The sequence below is a fragment of the Dipodomys spectabilis genome, unplaced genomic scaffold (assembly GCF_019054845.1).
Source record: "Dipodomys spectabilis isolate Male_0828 unplaced genomic scaffold, ASM1905484v1 ptg000297l, whole genome shotgun sequence".
NCBI classification, from domain to species: domain Eukaryota; kingdom Metazoa; phylum Chordata; class Mammalia; order Rodentia; family Heteromyidae; genus Dipodomys; species Dipodomys spectabilis.
The window spans coordinates 16,766,377-16,783,669 of NW_024870974.1; the positions used below are offsets into that span (position 1 = coordinate 16,766,377).

General features: G+C 42.6%; 1 protein-coding gene across 1 annotated transcript in view; it reads right to left on the minus strand.

Moving 5' to 3' along the window:
• Positions 1 to 17,293, minus strand: part of Dclk2 (doublecortin like kinase 2) — a 94,817-nt gene that overhangs the window by 72,601 nt on the left and 4,923 nt on the right. Inside the window, exon 2 of the mRNA XM_042701854.1 lies at positions 14,624 to 14,955. Coding sequence (XP_042557788.1) covers positions 14,624 to 14,955 — 332 coding nt within the window. The remainder of the gene's footprint in view (positions 1 to 14,623; positions 14,956 to 17,293) is intronic.

The following is a 17,293-nucleotide window of genomic DNA, read 5'->3' on the forward strand; positions in this document are numbered from 1 at the left end:
ATGTGCATCTCCCAGAACTGACATTTTTCCCCCCAATCATAACATGAAGGCATGAGCAAGAGAAAAAGAGGGGGCGGGGAGAAAAGGGGAGGAAGGGAGTTTGGGCAGGAGAGACTAAGAAGGAGGGGAAAGGGGAGAAGGGAGAGGAGAAGAGTTAAATTTTTTTTTAAACAACTGAGCAGAGAACAGAGAAAACAATGCAGGAAAATGGTCTTCTAAGAGTTTGTCCCTAAGTTGCTCAAAAGCACGCGAAGGGCCGTTCATGATCACAGGAAGGCACAGGATGTGTTCCATAGACAAAGAACATTTGGAGTCGGCAAGTCGGCAAATGTTCCTTCAAAGATACCCCCCTCTCAGAGGCGGCAGAGAGGAGCAGGGGGAGCAGAAGAGCTGTTAACCCCCTTTCCTTGGGGAAACAGAGGGCAAGGAAAACACAGCCGCTGGGGGCAGTAACTGCTGGTAAGACAACTTCAGAGCCGAGCTGCTTTCCACCGGCCTGCAGAGAACAGGGTGGCTTTTTGGAACACAGAAAAATGAGCTGATTTTTGCTTTTTAACTTAAACCTTTTAGGTTGGGCCGCAGGGATTGAACTCAGGGCATCATGCGTGTTAAAATTTCTGCTGCAAGAAAGCAATTATAGCAATTAAGTGGGCACTTAGGGACCAGACATATGAAACCCTTTCAAAAGTAGCCCCACATAAAAAAATACAATTTTAAAACCCCAGATAACCATGGATCTATGCATCCTTGATGACCCACAAAAATTAAACTGCTCCTTCTGAGTAACTGATATTTAAGTCACGATACCATACAGTTACCTTGCCAGCATGGAGCCTTTTCTAATCTGTTTACTTCATACAATGGTCTTTACCATAAGAACGCAAACATGACATTCAGAAGAGAATACTTTCAACACGTAGACTTCCCATTTCCCAAATGTCAATATTGTCTCATAAAAAGTGGCTGAATCTCTATTTTGCAAAGGACCTCCTTTAACTGGGAAATGAGAGACCCCACAATTATCTCTGGCTGAATCCGATGTTCCTTAATTTTAGGTTGTCCAAGGGATTACAATTGAACATGTCCATCTACGTGTCCAGTGCCTCTTAATGAGTCCCCTCTTCTATCATTCCCCCTCATTTTGTGCTTTCCTGCCCCCCCCCGACTTACTTCACATTCCCGCTATCTTTTTGTTCTTATTTCAGTGCCAGTCCTAGGACTTGAACTCAGGGCCTGGGGGTTGTCCTTGAGCTTCTTTTGCTCAAGGCTAGTGCTCTACCACTTGAGCCACAGCACCACTTGTGATGTTTTAGTGGTTAATTGAAGATCAGAGTCTCAAAGACTTTCCTGCCGGACTGACTTGGAACCATGATCCTCAGATCTCAGCCTCTTGAGTAGCTAGGGTTACAGGTGTGAGCACTGGCGCCTGGCTCACTCTTCTTTATCACATATGTATATTATTTTGTCTGTATGTGTCCCTTGTTCCATTTTTCCTTTCATCCATCTCTTTCCTGCTAGCTCTCTCTGAAGGACTGTCCTGTCTTATTCCACAGGGTCAAGCAAAGCAGCAGGTGTGCACTCAGGTGCTTGTCCACATACAGGTCATTCCGACCTTCACCCCCACACCCTGGCCAAGCGGTGAGCCTGCCCAGGACATCGCTCTTGATCCAAAGGAGAGCACAACCCATTTTGTATTCTCTGCTTCCTTGTTAAGTCCTATACAAGCCGACCCCCAAATCCAGTCCCTTGCACAACCTCCAAACCCAGACAGGAAGGTCTGGGCCCCTCACCGTTCCTCAATAAACAGTGCTCACCTGCTGATGATCAAATCTGGCCTATTCCTTTTCCGTTCTCCTCCATTTTCCCAACACTCTCCACCTGTGCCCCTCCCCCCCAGACTATTTCATTTCAGCCAATGACTACATGAAGTTATGAGCCACATCCCTGGCCAGAAAGGAAATGCGAAGCAAAGCAACACTAGGCCATCATCTCACTCCCGTGATAACAGTCGCCATCAAGAATACAAACAGCCAATGCTGGCAAGGATGCAGGGAAGAGGGCGCCCTGATCCACTGTTGGTGGGAATGTAAAACAGTGCCAGCACTATGGAAGTCAGTGTGGAGATTCCTCAGAGAACATAAAACTCATAACACAGAGCTACCCTAGGATCCAGTGGGACCACTCTGGGGCATGTAGAAGGTTTTCAAGGAGAATGAAGTCTTTCTGCCCTTTTCCTATCTAAATCTATTCTTCTTCATCTCCTCACTTGGCTGAAGTTCTTGTTTACACGAGATGACTCACAAACTGAATCAAATGTAACCCACGATTAGTTGGACATGGTAGTTTTTACTCAGTGTAATTAGCTCACACATAATGATTGGTATTACCACAATCAGTTATCAAATCCACAACGCCTTGTTCAATGGTCCTACAGGTTTCACACAGAAATGACAATGCAGAGATACTTCTTCCTCCCTCTGAACCAGCCCTGCCAGAGGAAACAGCACCCATTGCCTTGCTCATCATACACACATGCATTCTGTCCTGTACCAGCTCTTCCAGAACAAGATAGCAGACTTTCATTACAGCCCTTCTCGCTACCGCTCATTAGCTGATTACCATTATTCACAGGTTCTGCATCTGCAACTCATCTGCTTGTGAAAGTTTGTTTTTAATCCTAAAATGAACGCTTTGTGGCACCTTTAGGGTCAGCCTCCTACAGGCACAGAGCTGCAAAGACTTTGAGTCACTCACTGTGTCCCCAGCTGAGCCAGACATCATTTCAGCCCTCGCATCTTTTTCACAGTCTGCTTTGTGCTACCTGGATGCAAGTTTTCTTGGTGATTGATTTAGTTAAAATGGCAGAAGGCTGTGTCATGTGACTTATAGGGACAGCAGATGATAGAGATGTTTTACCCACTTCTAATACTGTTGGCCATGACTTCAACCCTAATGATCCTTTTGCTATTCTAGATATTAGGTGTTTTCACACAGAAACACTCATAAATCAAGGTTGTACATGTTGATTGGTTGATGACAATTTGCTGAACAAAGACTCTTAGGAACGTGCAAGTTCCCTTGCCAGCAAAAGCTCTATCCTTTTCTAATTGATGTCCCCATGGACTATGAATAACCAGAATCAACTATGCAAGCCCTAGGAAAGCTTTTGAATCTTGTACCTAGTTCCTAAAACAAACCCCACTCTCCACACAGCATTCATTCCCATTGGCTCGATTCACAGCACACATCTCCAATTAACTTTCTGATCTTCCCCGTACTGTGCGGCAAACAAGCTGCGCTGAAATGCTAGGAGAAGTCAATTCTCTGAGCACAATGCGGTGTACTGACAGAAGCATCTGAGCACAGGATGGGGTGGGGGCAGCCGCCCCTCTCCTTGACTCTAGACCGGGGTAAGGGTGCGTGCATGAGGTGGAAGCAGAGGCCACGAGGCACGGGTACCACTCCATCCACCGAGTGGAACTCCTATGCCTCACAGGGCCTCAAAGACATGGGAGGATGACAACTTGTTCCCATGACAACATGCCCCCACACTCCGCACAGGATGCACAGGCGTGTGGCAGTCAGGTTTAGGAGGCTCTAGTCTTGATGTAATATTCTGATACCATCTTGAATTTCTTCATAACATTAGGATAAGGAGTTCTATCTTAAGACCAGGCCCCACTGACACGAGAGCTTCCTTCACTTTGCCCGTAAGTTGCTCACACTGCTATGAATGTGACCACAAGCTACAGAGGGCCTGAGTATTGAGGATGAGCAGGTGTCACAGAGCGAAGACACCAAGGGTCCTGCAAAGGAAGCAGGGAACGCTCCCTGGGAAGCCCACGGCTTTGCTGCCCGTTACAAAAGACCAGAGATTCTGAGACGCAGTCCCTCTGATAACATCCAGGAGGATGGGTCCTGGGCTCAGTGTCTCCCACATCCAGAGGGGACATTCTTACAGGACATTCCTATAGTTCCTTATGCAAATTCTACAAAATGGGGTGCAGCTATGAGGTCATTCTTTTGTCATGTTTCCTTGGGTCCCATCAGGCTAACAGCAAAATAAGGAACTTGGCTAAATAAACCAGGTTTAGACATTTTGCTGTAGGCCAAAACAAGACTTTGTTTTCCATCACAGGAAGAATAGCTAACTATCTTTGAAAGCTCCTACAGATCAATGTGAAGTGGAATTCAGAAGACCGCTTCCCTCCATCTCATTAGGCCAATGGGAAAGGAAAGTAGGTACTGTTAAAAAAAATTAGTTATAATGTATTCCTAGCAGAAAATGTATTTGGGTTCTTTTTATCTTAAACATAGCAACAAGCTGTCACGCATTTCAGTTGAATGATGGAACAAGGTAGAAGCACTCTTCAGGACCTTGATGTCTCTTACAAAACCAGAACTTGAATGAGTTCCTTGGTGGGACCTGTAGCCAGCAGCCTAGCCAGCGCCTGCATATAGGATCATGGAATAGCAAAGCACACACTGTTCTCAGCACCCTCCAATGTTTCTGGGGCCCAGAGCTAGAAATCTGACTAGATCTCGGCCTAGATTGACTCACATCATTTTCCTGAATCCCACTTCTGCATCTCTAATCTGCCCAAGCCTAGCCTGAGAGACTCTTCCAACACAGAGGCTGCTCCTTCCTCTGCCCCTCAGACAGCTGGCAGGCTCCCTCAAAAGCCCATCACATCAGTTCCATTAAAGGTTGACACTCAGCCGGGCACCAGTGGTTCATACCTGTAATCCTAACTACTCAGGAGGCTGAGATCTGAGGGTCAAAATTCAAAGCCAGCCCAGGCAGGAAAGCCCATAAGACTCTTTTCTCCAATTAATCACCAGAAAACTGAAAGCGAAGCTGTGGCTCAAAGTGGTAGAGCACTAGCCTTGAGCTAAAGAGCTCAGAGACAGAGCCCATGCCTCGAGTTCAAGCCCCATGATTGACAGAAAAACCAAGTTGCCATTCTGTCTCCACTTTAAATCCACTCCCACCTTCAAATACCTCCAACTCATTCCCTACTTGTCCTGACATCACTCCCACTTCAGTACTCAGTACCGCCATCTGTCTGTATTCTTTCCTTCCTGGTGTTGATGTGCATGCACGTCTGTGTGTGTAGTGTGCGTGTGTTGGGGAGGATTGCCTGGGATGGCAGTGGACGGGAACAATCCCTAAATCGGTCAAGATTGAGCCCACATTCTTTCACGAACTCTTTCCAACTTCCTCTGGGTCAGAATTCCATTCTTCAGAGGAATGGTCTCACTGTGCCCGGTGTTTTACATTTCCTCACCACACAGAGCAGAATGCCTGGAGAGCAGGCTCTCCCCTCATCTGCATTCCAAATGTGGTGGCAAGGTGGGGGGGGGCAGAGGGAGGTTCTGAACTACGGCTGCTGTCAAGCCCCAGATTCTCGATATGACTTAGAGCTTTGCTCAACAAGGAAATGACCCCACTTAAAAGAAAAGTCCATGAACTTAATCTTGCTCTCATTTATCATTCTATATGAATGTTTAAACTGCTCTAAATATAATTTGAAGAAGCTATTACCCAGGGAACACCATCTAATATAAACAGCAGAAAGACGCACAACACCAAATTTGACGAAATCCATCAGCACACCAACTCAAACACGACTGCAAGAAAAGCCAAATCATTAATGGAAATGCGTTGCTCCTTCAGAGATTCCTGTTTCCATGAATAAGGGGAAAAAATTGGTCTGTAGCAGTATTACTGATTTAAAAAAAACCCAAAAAACCAAACAGTAGGGGGAGAATGATGGGAAAGGTAATATGGATCAAGATAGCCTGTATTCAGGCCAGGTGCTAGTGGCGCATGCATGTAATCCTAGCTATACAGGAGACGTAGATCTGAGGATTGCAGGGAGGAAAGTCCATGAGTCTCTGTTATCTCTAATTAACCACGGAAAAAGCCAGGAATACAGCTGTGGCTAGAGTGGAAGAGCACCAGCCTTGAGCCTAAAAGCTAAGGACAGTGCCTAGGCTCTGAGGTCAAGCTCCAGAACTAGCATGTGTACACACACACACACGCACACACGCGCACACACACACACACACACACACACACACACAATCAAATCCTACATTTGTTGTTGTTTATGTAATCAAGTACATCACCCTTGAGAAAAAGCCAGACTTTCGTGAATATTTTCCTGTATCTTTAGGACATTTATTTGTAGTGTGACACAGGCTTTGTAGTGGGCGTGGGGAGGGTGGGCCCTGCCATCGCCAGCACTCGCCCCCACAGAGCCTAGACACTGAGCAATGATACACAACACAGAAGCTGCACCCTGCACCCGCACCATTTTCCTCATGCACTTCAGCTCTTCCAACGCTTGCAAGAAGATTGGAGTTAAGTTTTTCTTTCTTGCTTTGCAGTGGTTTCTGGTAGGCTTCTCCAAATGTGAGTGTGAAGGCATTTGATTACCTTTCGCAATATTGTTCTGGCTACCAAGCTGTTAGCGACTAAGCGTTATAAAATTACATAGGTAACAATGCTGTAATAACCATGATTACAATAATCAACAAAAAATACACCTATGACAGCAATAAAGCTCCATCTGCCAAAATGTGATGTGTATAAATGTTTAGTTTAATAAACTAATTTTAACATAGTTTTATGCCCCATGCATGCCTCCAGCTTAGACGTCAAAGAAATAATTAAGGATTAACAGAGCTCTCAGTGAGGCCTACCCTTTACCCTGCGTGATTCACAGCCAGCTAACACTTTTTCTTTACACACCTTTTCTGGTCTGCAAATAGAGCAACTATGTAATAAGATTTTGGTGTAGCCGGGCGCCGGTGGCTCACGCCTGTAGTCCTAGCTACTCAGGAGGCTGAGATCTGAGGATGGTGGTTCAAAGCCAGCCCGGGCAGGAAAGTCAGTGAGATTCTTGACTCCACTACACCACTCAGAAAATCAGAAGTGGTGCAGTGGCTCAAGTGGTAGAGTGCTAGCCTGAGCTGAAGAGCTCAGGGACAGCATTGAGGCCCAGAGTTCAAGCCCCATGACTGACAAAAGAAAAAAGAAAAAAAGAAAAAGATTTTGGTGTTTTCCTTCAGTTTGCCACTAAAAGGGATAAAACATTATTTAAGGTCAGGGGAAATTGCTGTACAATAGCAGAAAGGCAACATAGTAACTTTGAAACAAAAAAATAAAAGGAAGAGGCTATGTGAATGCTTTCCTTTCTTTCCTTTTCAGATCACTCCATAAGGAAGCCACTTGCAAAGCCTGCCACGCCTGCCAAGCCCAAGATTAAGTCTTTACCTTGTTTGTTTTTATTTTTTGTGCTGTATTGTAATTGGGGTTTGAACTCAGGGCCTTGTGCTCTCCCTTTTTTGTTTGTGTGCTCAAGGCTGGAGTTCTATTACTTGAGACACACCTCCACTTCTGGCTTTTTGCTGGTTAGCTGAAAATAAAGGGTCTCACAGACTTTTCTTTCCAGGCTGACTTTGAACCAAGATCCTCAGATTTCAGCCTCCTAAATAGCTAGGATTACAGGCAGGAGCCATTGGCCTTTCCCTTGTTTTTATTCCAAGAAGTCAAACAACAAAATACCATTTTCTCTCCATCTCCATGTCTGTACTTCCTGCAACACTGAAAAAAAAAAGCTACCTGTGGCTCTTAGTCTGGTGAATTCTGGTTGGGATAAATTTTCCTTTGCCCGAGGAGGTCAGGTCTACCTAGTGGACAATGCTATCTCGTAAGACAAAACAGAGCTGTCTGGATTTCTAAAAGAAATGTTGTGGGAAAATTAAAGCCAATTCTCTGCTTAGCTACTTCAAGGAAGAATTGTTTTAGTAAAAGGTGAAAGATTCCTACGATCTGAAGAGAAACCAGAATATGAACAACAAACAGCATTAGGATTCATGGAACTAAAGGGATCATTTATGAATAAGGCCAACCATTTGGTTTTTATGTAATAACTCTGGACAAGACATTGTTTTACATGAGTATGGTGAGGTCATTGAAAAGACATGCCCCCTGGAAGTAGTGCTGTGGCTCAAAGTGGTAGAGCACTAGTGTTGAGAGGAAAAGCTCAGGGGCAGCGCCAAGGCCCTGAGTTCAAGTCCCACAACCAACAAAAAATAAGTAAGAATAAAAAGACATGTCCCTTCAGTAGAAAATGTGAGTCCCAATTACAATCTATATTATGGTACCCATGAAATAATCAAACTCTGTGAAAACTGAAAGTGGAACTCTTCCTAAACTCTAAGACGCAGAGTAAGATTGAAGCACACCAAGGGGGGGTCGTGGGCCCCAAGGGGCCCACAGCACCTGGGCATGGAAGGCTGGCAGGGGTCCCAAAGTCTGGAAGTGTTTTCCCCTCACAACATCAACTGCAAGCAATTTCTGTGTCTGTTTTGCCTCTGCTCATGACAAGAATTAACTTGTTCCAAAATTTCACAAAATATGTTGCTTTTATGTTAAAATGGTGCCATTTCTGGGAATGCTAAAAACTAGAATTCTTTACACATGTGGACAAGAGCTATATTTGGACCTTTCTGTTCCATAACAAAGATGTATTTAAAGAATTTTCTCCTTGGCAGTGTTTTATGAGAAAGTCATCCTGACTTCCAAACACCTTAAAAAGCTTTGTTTTCCTATACAATACCTGCAGTTGGTTTTGTTTTGTTTTTTTAAGTTCAGGGGCTCTTTGTAAAGAAAAATATTTAATCCAAACTAATCACAAGTTACAAGAAGGTTAGTAATCATGATATTTTTCCTTATGGATCATTTTATTTCTTCCAGCTGTTCCATTTATAAACACCTGGGTTGTATGTATATACGAATTTTGTTTTTACTTTTCCTGTGTACAGTGCTGGCGGTCACACCCAGTGTGTCACACACCCTTAGGCAAGAGTTTCACTAATCCTCAACCCCAAGGTTATAAATTCTTCAAAAACAGAGAATCACAGCTTTTCATTGCTGTGACAAAGTACCTGAAAAAAAAAGCAACCAAAAAGAGGGAAGGTTTATTATATTTTTGGCTCATGGGTTCAGTCCATGGTTAGCTGTCTTCCATTCCTTTGGGCCTGAGGTAAGGCAGAACTAAGTCAGAGCAGGGAGAGCTCATGGCCATCAACACCAAGAAAGAAAGAGGGAAAGGGCCAGGGCAGGCTAGATCCCCCAAGAACCTGCTTCCTTCAACTAAGTTCTACCTCCTAAGTTTCCATCACTACCTGTCAATAAAATTAGGCAGCCATCAATAAGTGAATTCATTGATGATGTCAGAGCCTCATGGTCCAATCACTTCTTTCAAGCCCGTCATCCCAACCACACCTTTAGCACATGGTCTTAGGGGAACACATTAGATTCAAACATTACACCATCCATGATATGGCTTCTGGGTATTAACTAGTTGGATACAAAAGATTAAATCTTGATCCTTTATACTTTAAATATCTGTGAAACCATTTGGGATATCTTTGCTTAATCCCCTGCAAGGTGCACTATCCAAACGCAGGTCAGCCTCACACAGTGGAGAGACTGAAGTCCATAGACCATAAACCATGACACTCGCACACACCTTTACCCATTCGTGCATCTGTAACCTATGAGGACGTCTGTGAGTTATGAAATAAGGCCTAATAATAGGGTTTAGACTCAAACCAGTGGAATTTATTTTCAGAAGTGTTTCTTTGATTGCAAACCAGGGATTTTTGAGTCTCAACACTATTAAAACCTGGGATGTTCGGGAATTACGTGTGGCTGTCTGTGTTATGCTGTGGAGGCTGGTTAACAGTTTCTCTGGCCTTGACCCACCAGATGCCAGAAGATTATAACTCTTAGTTATGACAATGAAATGATGATGATGATGATGATGATGATGTGATGATGATCATGATCATGATAATGATAATGATGATGATGATAATAATAATGACTCCAGATATTATTCCCTTGGGGCAAAATTTCCCCTGGTTGACAGCCATTGTTTCATGGGAAGAAAACCCAAAAGTTAACACAGATAAAAATTCTGAGCCACCTGGCGCAGGTGTCTCATGCTACTAATTCTAGCTACTCAGGGGGCTGTGATCTGAGGATCATGGTTCAAAGCCAGCCCAGACAGAAAAGTCCCTGTGAGAATCTTATCTCCAGTTAACCATCAAAAACTGGAAGTGGCACTGTGGCTCAAGTGGCAGAGAGCTCACCTTGAGTACAAAGAGGCTCAAGGACAACAATATTCAGGCCCTGAGTTCAAGCCCAACAACCAAAAAACCAAAACAAAACAAAAAACATAAAAAACCATAAAATACGATTTTATCTGAGGTGATTTTATAAACAGTGGACGGACAGCGCTAGCCAGAAGATGTGAAACATCCATTGTGAAGGAAGAAAAAATTCAAGGCACCCTCTTGCTGGAACAACACCAGTGCTACCTGCTCACAGCACTGTCTGTGAATTCAAAAGCTTTCAGGTCCATAAAGCAAAGAAGGGGCCCCTTAAAACCAGGGTCCATGTTGGGACAGGGCAGTGATGGTTTGTAGTGAACTGCCTAAAACCTAAGTCATCTCCTAAGACCTGATTAATTTTACACAAAAGTAAATTTGGGTAAGAAGTAGCTAGAAGAAGAACAGAAAGCTTAAAAGACATGGTCTAAAATGTTGTACAAAGACAGCTCATTACCAATCTTAGCTCCTTTTCATTCTTCTATTATAAAATTAAAAAAACTTAAAAATACCATTTTTCATTGTACCTAGAATATTTAAATGTATAAGACACATCACTGACAAGTATTTAACCAATGTTAGCTAGCCAACATTAGCTAGCCGCATACTGACATTTCAAGGATTAAATACTGTGTTTGGATCTCAGGAAGAAGACATCTGAGAAATGGCAACAAATGTTCCGTTTCTGAAGGCAGCTACAATGTTGCGGTCTTAATTGTTTTTTAAAATTTTCCTTTATTTTTCTCTTCCTCAATATGCAATTGAAGACATGCACAAATTTACTTGCTTTTTTCATGTAATAGTTTTTCCGTGTCCTTCAATATTCCCCTAGCCATCATTTTCCATGGCAGTACATAGGTGTTGCAGCAATATCATTGAGGTCTTTTCTTTTGCTTTTATGCTAGACTAAGAAATTCTTAATAATATGTTTCTATCTTAGATAATATAGAATAAATTCCTAAAGTTAATTGAGTAGCTCAAATAGTATGAACTTTGGTGTAGCAATGTAAATGAACAAATTGCTTTCTGGACAACTTGTTAATTTTATACTTCCCACACAATTTGAGAATGCCAGATCATCACTTAAAGTAGTGGACATTCTTTTAAAAAAAAATCTGTTTTCTTTTTGAGAATTCTTTTGATAGTACTGGGACTTGAAATCAGGGCTTCACTTTTGCTAGGCAAATGATCTACAACTTGGACCCTGCCTCCAGTCCCAAATCTGCCCATTTAAAATACTAAAAATAATATCTCAGTGCCATTATTATTGTTGTTGTTGTTATTGATGGTGTCAAGACTTTATACCTGCTATTATGACCAAGCTACATTTTGACCCCACATTTTAAATGTCGTTTGCCTGTTACATCATTTGTCTTTTCCTATTACACAACTGTAACTTGATCTAAAAACACACATGCCTGCTTGACATCCAACTTTTTTTTCATTTTTACATTGTCCAATGAGCCTTAGTTTTTATGATTTGTCACTACTTTTATGTTTAGGAAATCCTTTCCTATTTCAACTGACATTTTAAAAATTATTTTGTTTCACTTTGACATCCACAGTCTGGAAGCACCTGGAATTTATTTTTGGTATCGCAGGAGGAGGAGGATTTAATATATAGTAAGACCATTCATCACTATTTCCAATTTTTTTCTGCCTATTTCTCCCTAAGTACTTCTCCACACGCTTGTCTAGATGCTGGCTAAAACTGCATTATTCTAAAAAAAAAAAAAAGAATTTAGGGAACACAAATTATTGGTGCCTTCAGAGGTGATTTTGTATTGATCGCCACTGAAATACTCCCAGTATTCCATGTGTTTAGCAACATGTTGGCTTTTGGTTTGAGATAAGAAAAGAATCTTAGCTTGTTTTAGAGAAATCACTTTGTATTTTTAATATTAAATCTTTAACTGACCATACAGATCTTGCATTCTATCAAAAGGCTTTATTAGCCAGTAACTCATGCCTGTAATCCTAGCTACTCAGGAGGCTGAGATCTGAGGATCATGGTTCAAAGCCAACCTGGGCAGGAAAGTCCGTGAGACTCTTATCGCCAATAAACCACCAGACAACCGGAAGTGGTGCTGTGGCTCAAGTGGTAGAATGCTAGCCTTGAGCTGAAGAGCTGAGGGACAGTGCCCAGGCCCAGAGTTCGAGCCCCATGACCAACAAAAAACAAGAACGGATCTATTAACTTTCTTGTGAATTAAGTACAGATATGTTTTATGATAGAAAGCAATACTTTACCTATGTCCAGCTCAGCACCCTGCAGAGCTGAATACATTGAATATATTGATGATTTCCAGTTGCTTGTGACTTAGTTAACATTTTTACATATCCAGTCAAAGATAATAACTATTAAGGTTTCAATGGCTTCAATTAGATGTCCAACTTCTCTTTTATTTCTCTACTGTAACCTTGAATGTCATTCCTTTGGAGAATTCCAATGATTTCTCATTTTAAAAATCTCATCTGCAATTATTACTGCATGGCATCTCTTTTCCAATATGGCATTTAGGTTTTCATTTTATTTTTTGTTAGATATCTTTTTTTTGTTCCAATAAAACCTTATTGTGTACCTTAACATTCAAATTTCCTATGATTTTCATGGATCCTAAAACATTATTGTGTTTCCATTTTTTTTCTCAAAGAGTGAAAAAGTAATTGGTTAGATATCTTAAAGATCAGTCTCTATTCCTGGCTTTCCTGTGCCCAGTGAATAACTACTTATCTAATTTATCTGATTTTATTTCCTTGTTTTCCAGTGGCCTAATTTATTTTCACAGGTATGTAAAGTGAACCTTAAGCTCACTTTTTTGAGCTGTGTACAGGGGCTCATGACTGTAATCCTAGCTACTCAGGAGGCTGAGATCTGAGGATTAAGATTTGAACCTAGCCCAAGAAAAAAAAATCCCCATGAGACTCTAAACTCCAATCAACCACTCAAAAAAAAACCCAGAAGTGGCCCTGTGGCTCATGCGCCTTGAGCACAAAGAAGCTGAGTCAGTGCCCAGACCCCGAGTTCAAGCCCCACAACTCCCCCCCAAAAAAGAAGTTCACATTTTGTTTTGTATTACATTGTGATATTGACTCTGTTGTACACATTGCTATTTTCATTAATAATGTGACCCACTATACAATAAACTGCATATACTATGAAGGATATATTTTCTAGTCATTAGATTAACTAGGACATTGTAAATTTACTCTATTCTGCTGTAAACTTTAGAATCTAGATTTTAAATGTATGTCATACTATTTATTTTTGGTGCTGGAGGTTGATTCCTGAGACTGAATATGCCATACACACTCTTGTACTCTTGTACTGAGCTACACTCCCAGAACCTTTCTTTAAATTTTTGATAATGTTGCTGGGTGTGAGTAGCTCACTAGATACTCTGGAGGCTGAGATCTGAGGATCAAGGTTTGAAGCCAGGCAGAGCAGCAAAGTCTGTGAAACTTATCTCCAATTAACAACCAAAAAGCCAGAAGAGGAGCTGAGGTAGTGTGTCAGGCCGAGTTCAATCTGGCACATTTTCTTTTTTTTGGATAATGTTGCAGCAAACACTATACTCATTAAATCTGGTCTTAGAAAGGAGAAGTTGTTTTGTTTTTTCTGGAAGACCCTGTTCCAATGTTTTATATTATTCACTCATTCTCGATACTCCAATAGCAAAACATTTTAAATCAAGAATGCTGGGGAAGAAACAAAATGAAGTCTAATACTATATTTTAATAATTTAATAATTTTAATACAGTACAAATATAAACAATTCAAATTTAAGGGAATCGGGGAAAATACACTTCAGGAGCCATGTTTCTTTTTAGGAATAAGAGCTGGCTTGTGGCAAAATTCAACTATTCATTCACACGTTCCTACAATGTGCTTATGTTATTTTAGTCCCTGATATGTTGTTACCATAACTTAACTTGCATTTTCCTGGACAACTGTTCATTTATTCTGAGGTGCTAATCAATCATCTCCCTAGTTCCTGAAGAAACTTTATATGAACATTCCTATAAAAATATCTCATTTTGAAGTGCATTTTTCCTATGACTTTTCTAAATCTGTGAAATACACTTAATTCTGATGTCTGCGACAGCCAAGCAAATAACAGGCTGGCTAATCAACAGTCATTCTTATTCCTGAATGGAAACCATCCTATGGCATGTAGGGTGCCTCATCAACTTCCTTGTCCCTCAGAAATGACATTCTCCCATCAATTACCTAAGGAAGTACAGGAAGAACACGTCTGTGGGTCCTGAGATACTTGGAGGAATGTGTGCTGTTGCTATTCCTGAGGATGTGTAGGATGCCTACGCACACATAGTGCACGCACGCCTCGACCAGGTCTAGGTCATGTGGTTCTGGCAGACCTCAGACCCAACTGCCACGGGGCAGGGAGTTCAAAGGTAGTGGAAGGCACCTTACCTGTTTGCCATCTAGTGTGCACAGCCTCTTGACCACGCCTGAGTCTAGTTTAATGGCTTCGGTGATGTCGGTTAAGACCTGCTCAAAGGAATGAGCAGTCTTTTTATTCAGAAGGATCCTCACAGCTTTTCTGGGCTTCACTCCACTCCGGATGACAGTTACTAGTTTGGGTTTGATGAAGTCTTTACTTTCCTTCACTTCACTTTTCACTGAGGCAGCCGCCAAGGCCCTGGGGGGGCCACTCTTGATGTTTACCGACCAGTTCGGATTAATATTTTTGGTGTAATCAACTTTACGAAATGGCTCATTGGATGCACACACGTAACTCTCACCTAAAAAGCAAAAAAATTAATTTCATTAGCATGATTATCCCCTCCATTGGAGAACAGTTGTGCGAAACTCATTAGGTAAATTCCTAAAAGGGGATAAGCTAAGCCTTTTCCTTAGGAATTCTCCCTCCTCCCTTTCTTTGAAATAGTAGCAAGATGAATTTTGAGAGAATGTTGTGGATTATAGGGTAAGAAGCAAGAGGCCAAGAAATTAGATCTGGTTTATTTTTGACCCCATGAGTAACCTCCAACAATTCATTTTTCCACACTTTGAATCTCAGTGTCATTAGCTATGAAGCAAAACAGCTACACCAACAGAGTTCTAAAAAACTTCCTAGTTCCAAAAACCCATTAACTAATTTAATTTTTATTTAAAAAAATCCCATTCTGGCCAGACTTGGTGGTACATTCCTGTAATTCCATCTGCAAGGAAGGCTGAAGTGGGAGGATCACTGGGCTCACAGACCAGCCTGAGGACACAGTAAGACCAAAAGTGGGTAGCCAGAGTTACTCTTGTGGAAATAATCATACCACCAAATAATATTTTCATATAAAGATAAAAGTTTCACCATGTAGGTAGAGACTTTTCCTTTCTATAAATTCACTTAACTCACTTTTTAGGGTATGATCAGCTGAGAAAATGTAACATAATTCCAGAAAGACCTATCAGTTCAATTATAAAATAAAGTTATATATCACGTGACAAAAGTCAGCAATTATGGTTTCACTTTACAGAGAAAGCAACCGTCACATGAGAAGTTTTGTTGTTTCTTTCTTTTGTCAGTCATGGGGCTTGAACTCTGGGCCTGGGTGCTGTCCCTCAGCTCTTCAGCTCAAGGCAAGCGCTCTACCACTTGAGCCACAGTGTCACTTCTGGTTTTCTGAGTGGTTTACTGGAGATAAAAGTCTCGTGGTCTTTCCTGACCTTGAACCATGATCCTCAGCTCTCAGCCTCCTGAGTAGCTAGGATGACAGGTGTGAGCCCCAGCGCCCAGCTGAGAAGTTTTACATTTGATAAAAATTTGACCCTATGTTAGAAGACGCAAAGTGGAATAATCAGGGGAAACTTGGAAGAGATGGTGGATTGTGTCTTAAAGGACAGGGAGAAGTCGTCCACTTGTGAAAACATTTTCCAACATATGGAGGAAAGAACACTGGTGAAACGTGAGCAAATTCACGATCCCAGGATCCCTGGGTCAACGGCCAAGGTGACCAGGAGAGCTGCCACTCAGATTTGTCTGCATTTTTGTTTCCCAGTGGGGGTTCAGGATGCCAAAGTCAAAATAGGTAAGGAGCTGCATCCCAGTTCACAAACACCGGCTCTCCTGTGCAACCAGACTCCTCCCACGGCTCGCCCTGAGAGCCCCTCCTCACCCACTCCTGCTGACTCCTCAGAAACCCACTTTGGCCTTCTTGGCTCCCAGACCTTCAGCACACAGGCTCAGGGCATGGTGTGTGTGTGGGGGGGGGGGGGGGCGGTCCTGCATTTCATCCTCTGAAGTGCCGATGTCATACCTCGATAATCATCATTAAGACACCCAAGCTGGGGGGGGGGGGGGAGTCCACCCAGCAGAACTAAATGGACCCCTTCTGAGGGTAATGCACCCTGACCTAGCTACTGCCATGACATGTACCACCTGGGTCCTGTGGCACTGGGCAAGTAAGGTTCACCGTGAAGATGAACGAGGACAGACCACATTCAAGCTGGGCGCTGGTGGCTCATGCTATAATCCTAGCTAATCAGGAAGCTGAGATCAGAGGAGCCCTGTTCAAAGCCAGCCCAGGCAGGGAAAGTCTGTGACACTCTTCCTTCCAATTAACCAACACAAAAGCTGGGAAGTGGAGGTGTGGCTCAAGTGGTTGAGTGCCAGCCTTGGAGGGAAAAAGCCAAGTGAGAGTTCCCAAGCCAGAGACAGAGAGATAGCAAGAGACATGGAGAGAGGGAGAAAGAGAGAGAGACAGAGAGAGAGAGAGACAGAGAGAGAGAGAGAATAATCCAAGTACCTCACACCGTAACTGCATACAAAGTGGTTTAATTCATCAAGAGAGGAGACAGAAAGAAGTGGAGTGAGCAGAAGAGGGTCGGGATGAGGAAGGTTAGTCCTAGCCAGACTTCTCTGAGTCCCCTGGGTGATAAAGAAGTTTGACATAGCCTGGCACCAGTGGCTCACACCTGTAACCCTAGCTACTCAGGAGGTTGAGATCTGAGGATCACGGTTTGAAGCCAGTCCAGGCAGAAACATCCCCATGAGACTCTTACCTCCAACAAACTACTCAAAAAAGCCAGAAGTGGCACTGTGGCTCAAGTGGTAGAGCACTAGCCTTGAGCACAAAGAGTCTC